Consider the following 8,490-nt stretch of genomic DNA (forward strand, 5'->3'; position numbering starts at 1 on the left):
GATGCATAGGATTTTCAGGCCATACTTGGACAAGTTTGTAGTGGTGTTTATTGATGATATTTTGATATATTCAAAGGATGAAGAAGAGCATAAGGAGCATTTGAGACAAGGCTGTCATGTTTAAGAAAGCATCAGTTGTATGCCAAGTTGTCTAAGTGTGAGTTTTGGTTGGAAAAAGTAGCATTTTTAGGCCATGTGATTTCCAAGGACGGAGTTTCAGTGGACCCAAGCAAGATTCGAGCTGTGAGTGATTGGCCAACCCCAAAGAATGTGTCGGATGTAAGGAGTTTCTTGGGTTTAGCAGGCTATTACAGAAGGTTTGTGAAGGATTTTTCAAGGATCGTGAAGCCCATGAAAAGTATGATGAAGAAGGAGCATAAGTTCTCATGGACCCAAGAGTGTGAGGAGGCATTTAAGATCTTGAAAGAAAGGTTGACCACAGCACCTGTGCTGGCTTTGCCAGATGGGAGTGATCTATATGACGTGTATAGTGATGCATCGAGGTTGGGATTGGGATGTGTGTTGATGCAGAATCGAAGGGAGATTGCGTATGCCTCGAGGCAGTTGAAGGTTCACGAAGGGAATTACCCGACCCATGATTTGGAGTTAGCTGTAATTGTGTTTGCTTTGAAAATTTGGAGACATTACTTGTAGGATTTTCACGGATCATAAGAGTTTGAAGTACATTTTCACCCAGACGCACTTTAATGGGAGACAGAGACGATGGTTGGAGTATATGAGTGATTATACATTGGATATTCAATATCATGAAGGAAAGGCTAATGTGGTGGCAGATGCTTTGAGTAGAAAGTCAGAACATACGATGAATGTGATGGTAGTCCCAGATCAGTTGTGTGTGGAATTTCAGAAGTTGAACTTGGAGGTGATGGAACATGGCGGAGTGGCAAGGATGTTGAATGCCTTGGTGGTTCAAACATCCATTTATGATGAGATAAGGGATAGCCAATTGGAAGATGAAAAGTTGAAAGCAATAAAGAAGAAGATTGATAAAGGGTAAGTGTTGGATTTCACCATTGGTGATGAGGGAAGTATTCGTTTTAAGGGAAGATGGTGTATACCGCAGAATCGTGGTGATTTGAAGCAAAGATTGATGGAAGAAGCCCATAATTCTCCCTATTCAATGCATCCTGGAGGGGATAAGTTGTATAAGGACATGAAGAAGATATTTTGGTGGCCCAATATGAAGAGAGAAGTGGCTGAATTTGTGACTAAGTGTTTGACATGCCAGAAGGTGAAGATTGAGCATCGCAGGCCTCAAGAAAAGGTCCAATCCTTGGAGGTGCCCAAGTGGAAATGGGATTCAATTTCTATGGATTTTGTGGGAGCTTTGCCAAAGACCAAGGCAGGAAATGACACTATTTGGGTGATAGTGGACAGGTTGACGAAGTCAGCAGCGTTCATACCCATGAGAAGTAATTGGACCATGGATCAGTTAGGAAGAGCTTATGTGAAGTTTGTGGTGAAGTACCATAGGGTACCCACGGATATCATTTCGGATAGAGATTCAAGATTTTTGTCTAACTTTTGGCAAAGTTTGCAAAAGGCGATGGGAACTATGTTTTTAATGAGCACAACATTTCATCCTGCGACAGATGGTTAGACAGAAAGAACGATTCAGACCACTTGGATTTGATAGAGTTCTCTTATAACAACAATTACCATGTAAGCATTGGGATGGCACCGTTTGAAGCTTTGTATGGTCGAAAGTGTAGAAGTCCAATATGTTGGAATGATATAAGTGAGACTATGGTTCTTGGACTTGAGATGATTGAGAATATGGTGAAGCAGGTTAAGTTGATCCAAGAAAAGATTAAAGCGGCCCAAGATCGACAAAAGAGTTATGTTGATCTGAAAAAGGAGGGAAGAGGAATACGAAGTAGGAGAAAAGGTTTTGTTAAAAATTTCACCCATGAAAGGTGTGATAAGGTTCGGGAAGAAGGGGAAATTAAGCCCAAAGTACATAGGGTCTTATGAGATCATTCAGAAAGTGGGAAAAGTGGCTTATAAGTTGGATTTGCCTAACGAGCTTGAAAGGGTTCACAATGTGTTCCATGTGAGCCAAATCCGAAAGTATATTCCTGATGTGACACATGTGTTACAACCAGAAACAATTGAGATGGATGAGAATTTGACTTATGAGGAAAGACCAATAAAGATTCTTGACTCTAAGGTCAGGACCACAAGGAACAAGGATGTGAGCATTGTGAAAGTATTGTGGTCAAATCAGAACACTAAAGAGGCTACATGGGAAGCTGAGGCTGATATGAGGAGACGTTACCCAGAACTGTTTGCCTAAGGTTAGTGGTCGAGTTATGGGGGCGTAACTCCTTTTAAGGGGGGTAGAGGGCGATAGAGTTTCGCGCGTCTACTTTTTAAGTCATTTTTTTAGTGATTTCGAATCTTATTTAAGTTTAGTTGGAGACTTGAGTCAAGTTAGGATGTGCATGAACCAATAATTTCAAAATGATTTTCGTTTCTTTTGGCTAAGTTTCGGGTCGAAACTTATTTTAAGGGGGGTAGACTGTAATACCCCGTATTTTAATACGTATTTTCCTAATTAATTATTATTTTCTAAAAAGGGTATTTTAGTAATTCAACTTTCTATTTAAATCTTGGAGCCAAAATGATATTAGAATTTTGGCGCCAAAAGCATTTTGAAAACTAATCATTATTTTGGATAAGATTTATTATCCATTTATCCTATTTTAAAAACTGGATTATTTATATTTCAGATATTTTAATTAAGGCAAAATCTATATTTTATTATTATTTTAATAGGTCCGAATATCCCAATTAATTAGCTAATAAATTAGGATTTTCCTATGTGAAAATCTGATTTTTATTTAGTTAAATTATTTGGTGAATATTTGGTATTTTGTCATTTAATTATTTATTACAATAAATATTATTTACACAATTAATTTTATTCCTTTAAACTAGCAAAATATATTCCTAAATACTAAATAGGAAAGCCGAAAATATGAGCTTGGGAAAGCTCAATAATTTCGGCCATCCCATAAAGATTTTGGGAAAATATTTTGGTAATTTGTATTTTTAATTATCTCCCTAAAATCTCCTATTTTCCATAATTCTAATTCTCCATCTTTTTGATATCCAATTATTATATTTTCTTGCAATTCATTCTTCTTAATTATTCCCCAAGGAATCCCAATTTCCTTAATATTTTTCATGACATACATACCTTCCATATTCAATTATACACAATCCCTTCAAATATCAAAACTTTCCTTAAATCTTTGCTCACTTCTCCAAGTAATCTCTTAAACCCTAATTACCATAATTCTTCCTACATTTTCCTACCATAATTCATGCTCATACTAGCCTATAAATACCCCTTCATACCCCTCACATTCTTCACACCAATTTTCTTCTTTTCTTCTCCTCAATTTTACATAAATCATCCCGTACATCTTTGAAGCCAATTTTCGGGCACTTCTAGTCAGTTTTTGGGGTAGTGACGTTTCACATAAAGTTGTTCCTCTCAAACAATCCATGAGTTTAGGCTCAAGAATCACCAAATTCAGAGCTATATCGAAGGATTTATAGCCTCTGAAAGTTCTGCCTATTATTTCCTATGCAAATCCAATTCTTTTCTTCTACTTTTCTTTTATTCAAATTTTATTTTTATTATTATGGGAGATTAATATGAAATTATTATGAGTAGTTTTAATTATATAAAATCAAATTTTAATAATGTTCATGTCGAATTAATTTAAGATGTTCATGTACATATAGTTGGGAGGGTTTAATTTAATTATTTGTGATTATTTGTTAACCTTATATTGATTAAGGTTATATTTATTTGTAGGGTGTTTTTGATCAAGATACTTGAGAGTTCTTTTGAATTGTTGTTGGCTAAGTGAAGATCAAGGTACGTTAGGTGGATAGATACCTTGAAAGTGATCGATTTGAATAACATGTTTGAATGCTTTTATGATGAAATGAATTAAATTGAATTGAATTATGGTATATGAATTAAAAGTATGTTTAAAGGATTGGTTTTAATAATTAAATTGGAGTATTGATTTTTATAACATGTTTTGATTACTTAATTTATTATTCAAGTTTAAAAAGGATTGATTTTAAAAGCATGTTGAATTTATTAAAAAGAAGTTTGAATTATTATTATTAAAGGTTGAATTATCGGATTTAAAAGATGATTTATTGAGTCATGGATTTATTATTATTTGTGCTTTATGAGCATGTTGGTAATCACACTATGTGGATTTGGTTTATTGATAAGGCCTTGGACTTTGCATGACCGGGTCTTTCCTCAAGAATAGCCTTGTAACATCAGGAGACTAGCTTGGGGGGTGTGCACACTTGAGAGAGGAATTGGTTTTAATATGAGGAATCGGTTTTTAAATAATTGGAGTTGGTTTTATTGATTATTGATATTAGAATTACTGAGAATTGGTTTTAAACCATGAGTTTGGAACTATTGGCTTATTTATTAAAAATTGGTTTTAAAGCATGTTTGCGAATAAATTGAGTTTAATTATCTCGCACATATCGTACTTAGCATATTTTGCTAACTCGTACTTCATATTTGTTTTGGTTTGCCCTGTTTACTGTAAAAGTAAGCAGTGTTGCTTATTTTTAGGTTGGAGTCAATAAATGATGTATTGGAGTCCCGGGATTGGTTTTCACTAAATTAGGAATTTGGTCTTGCATCTATTTGGAGTAATCATAACATTTGTTACTATTATGGTTATTATTAATAAAGAAGAGTATTGAAGTTTCTGCTGCAAAGTATTGTTATTTTTAGTAAGTTGAGTAGCCTTGCGTAATCACGCGGCGATAATACGCCTAAGTTTATCTCCACGGTATAATTATACATATTATACTAGTATTTCCGTAGAGGGAGATTTGGGGGTGTTACACAGTGGTATCAGAGCTTCACAAAGTGGTATCAGATTTTCACAAATTGGTATCAGTTTTCAAGGTCCTAAGAGATTAAAATTGGAGTAGTAATTAAAATTGTGGGTAGACTTAAGAGGGAATATAGGATAGATAGAGTTTCGCATCTGTGTGTGAGTTAAAAGCCTTACTTTTACTTAAAAAAAAAAAACTATTTTCTTATTTGTGGAAAGATGAAGGAGAAAAGGATTCTTGAGTTCTCTACGGAGGCCTATAATGGGTACGACTCTCTGTCTAGGAAAGACTCGCCTCAACGTCATAGGCAACTTTCCTGGGAGATGCGGGCTCGACCGTCCTTTAATCTTGATTCAAGTACATATTTATTATTTTCGAAAATAAAAAGAATTGAAATGTTTGAAACTTGAGTATGCGATTACGTGTGCATTAAAGTTGGTGTTAAAACACCTTAGAGAGTGGTCTAGAGGTCCGAATTTTTGAGTTATTACCCATGGTCGGGTAATCTTGAGTTATTTTTTGTTGAGTTATGAATTGCTTATTGCAAATGGATTTTGAATTTGATTGTTTGTGTGATTTGACACTTAATTAATTTTTTTGCATGTATGTGTGAAACAAATGAAAATGATTGATGCAATGAAACACCAATATTTTGACATTCATTACTTGAAAGATAGTGGAGTCACAGTTAGTGATTTCATAACTGGAATTTGTACTTTGGCCTTGACCCTTTATGAGAAGAATGGTAAGGAAGCCTTAACCCAACAACCTCGGATGGTTCTTCTAGCCTTGGCCCATTTCCCTAGGATTAAGAAATACCAACCTCTTTTTGACAAATATGGGGATGTGATCAAGGAAGATGGAACAATGTGGAATGAGAAGCATCATCATGAAGGGAAGTGGTTAGCAACCATGTCTAGTTTTAAGAGGGACTTGCACTATGTGGAGCGCAAGTATGAACCTAAGAGGAAAGTTGTGAAAATTCCCACGATCCCAAAAGACCTCACCTTTGGACCTAATGACCAAATGTACTTCTTAAATGCCCAAGTACCTTTTTCATACCCAAAGATGCGATATGAGTATGTGGAATCTAGTGATGAGTCCGTACCACCTCTTGGTATGAGCAAACATTATCGTTCTCTTAGCCAAACTCCAAGCTATGAATCTTCCAAACAACCTAGCCCAAAAGCCCATTTCCATGTTGCAAAAAGGCCCAGAACTCGTTCTCAAACTGTAAAAGAAAGAGCCCAAAACTCCAAAGCTTCTTCAAGCCAACCTTGTGGGGATGTAAGTCCAACAAAAAGCCCAAGTTACACTCCTGCCCTAGACAGAAATATAAGTAAATCTAGGTCAAGCTCATCAGGCCTTATTCCAAGCTATAGTGGTTATAACCTAACTCTCATGGCCGAACCAAGCAATAGAAGTGATGATCCGGATTATGATCCTATTGAAGATGGTTATGCCCATAGTGTTATTTGATTGTTTTTTAACTATGTTTTTGTTTCATGTTTCAATAATTTTGTCCTAAGTGACAAAGTTGTATTTTCATCAATTATTAATGAAATAAAATGAATTATTTGAAATTTCTCTATGTTATTTAGTGAATTAAATGCTTGTATGAGTAGAACATGTTTTAATTTCCATGTGTAATAACATACCCAGAAATTATGTCTCCAAGAATGAGGGAACATTTAAGGAGTAAGCGCATTGGTTCCAAATTGGAAAGGTCCTTAAGTAGTTAACCCGTATTACTGAGAAGATCACAAAGGTGGTGAACATGGAACACCGAAATTCTGAGCTTGATGCCTATAGTGAATTCTTTAAGAGGGTAGCTGCAGCTAAACCACCTGTTTACTTGGGAAAAGAGGACCCAGCCAGCCTTAAAAACTGGATTAGGGAGTTTGACAAGTTGTTTGATGCTATCAATTGCCCAAGTGAGCTGAGGGTGAACAATGGGGTTTACTACTTGAGGGAGGAAGCTGATTTATGGTGGGCCCAAAGAAAAGATGAGTTGCTGAAAAGACCAAAGTTTGGGTGGGATGAGTTTAAGAAAGCCTTGAGAGAGAAGTTTTACCTTTCCTACCTTAGAAAGCAGAAGTGTATGGAGTTTACCAACCTAAGAATGGAAAACATGCCAATTAGTGAATACTACAACAAGTTCATTGAGTTGATGAGGTTTGCCTCGGAAGTAGTCCCTACTGAAACCATTAAGGCTCAAAGATTTGAGCAAGGCCTAACCTTGACCCTCCAAGGGAAGCTAGGGGGAGTGAATTTTCAGACCCTAGATGAAGTTTATGGCCGTGCAGCCCATCTCTACGGAATTAAGGGGAGGGAGATGGAGCAGGTGGGAGAGAAAAGGAAGAACCCAGAGTCTTTTCACGGGGGTGAAAAGAGGCAAAAGACTAATGGAAATTACCAAGGGAATTCTGAAGATAGGAGGGACAACAAGGGGAACTTTGGGAAGGGGAATGGGGGACAATCATCCAACCATAAAGGGAATGGGAACCAAATGGGTGAGAAGCCCAAGAGGAAGTATTTCTGCAAGAGGTGTGAGAAAGACCACCCAGGGAAGGACTGTGAGGGAAACCCGGTAACTTGATGTTAATGTCAGAAGTTGGGACACCGTGAGTATGAGTGTTTCAAGAAGGAAGTTGATGTTAAGTCTGGTAAGGTGAAAGAGTCTAGTGAACCTAGTAAACCACATCAATGTAGTGGACATACAACCAAGGTTGGAACCAGTAGCGGTGCGGGAGGTGCCCCAAAGGGTCATGTGTTCGTGATGAATAGTTGGCAGGCTAAGTCTGCTAATAATGTGGTAATTGGTGTTTTCTTTATAAGTTCTTCTCCTGTGATAGTCTTGTTTGATTTAGGGGTGTCGCATTCTTTTATTTTTAAGGAAGTAGTTGGGAGTCTCGGGTTAGAGAGTCCTGAGTCAGTTTCTCTAGATGTTTTTATTAAACCCAGTGATGAATAACTTTCATGTCATTTGATTATGGAACAAAGAGAAAGTGTGAAAAGTCTAGTGATGAGGATGTTTTTATTAAAATATCTATTCTTTCTATTTTTGAAAATATTTCTTTTCTTACCTTATTTATGAAAAATGTACATTCCAGTTTAGTTTGGTCAATAATATGGGTCCAATAATAGTGTAGTTGGATGGGGTTTGAAAAGACCTTTCCAACGATATATTATAAGCCCGATTCCAATGAATAATGAGGAAGTTATGGCCAAAATACTAAACTGGGCTACAACCGGATTTACCTACGACCCAATGATCATGGGGAGGGTCCAAAGGTTTAATCCTATTCCTAAACTAATTAGGATTAATTATAATCTTCTATAAGTTTCTAAAAGATCTTAATTATCCTTTTTGAAAAGATAAGATTAAAGAATTTGAGTTAAATAAAAACTTTCCTTTTTTAAAAACTTTCCTTTTCTTAAATCTTAATTCTATTCGAATTAAAATATGTTCAAAGACAGTCAGATTTTATTTTCGTTCCTCATAATCTTGATCAAAATTTTTATATGGTTGGATAGATCTTGAAATTATCTTTCCAATGATATATTATAATA

The 8,490-nt window shown here is 36.0% G+C and overlaps 2 protein-coding genes across 2 annotated transcripts; both read left to right on the top strand.

Moving 5' to 3' along the window:
• Positions 1–1,141: 1,141 nt before the first annotated feature.
• On the top strand, positions 1,142–2,317 carry LOC110686493. Its single transcript, XM_021863114.1, has 3 exons — positions 1,142–1,473; positions 1,614–1,947; positions 2,006–2,317. The coding sequence occupies exons 1-3, from the start codon at positions 1,142–1,144 to the stop codon at positions 2,315–2,317; spliced, it is 978 nt and encodes a 325-aa protein (XP_021718806.1).
• A 4,377-nt stretch (positions 2,318–6,694) lies between these two features.
• LOC110686500 lies at positions 6,695–7,516 on the top strand. The gene has a single exon (XM_021863120.1). It carries the CDS (start codon positions 6,695–6,697, stop codon positions 7,514–7,516), a length of 822 nt encoding a protein of 273 aa, XP_021718812.1.
• Positions 7,517–8,490: the final 974 nt, after the last annotated feature.

The sequence above is a fragment of the Chenopodium quinoa genome, unplaced genomic scaffold, assembly GCF_001683475.1.
Source record: "Chenopodium quinoa cultivar QQ74 unplaced genomic scaffold, ASM168347v1, whole genome shotgun sequence".
Taxonomy (NCBI): Eukaryota; Viridiplantae; Streptophyta; class Magnoliopsida; order Caryophyllales; family Amaranthaceae; genus Chenopodium; species Chenopodium quinoa.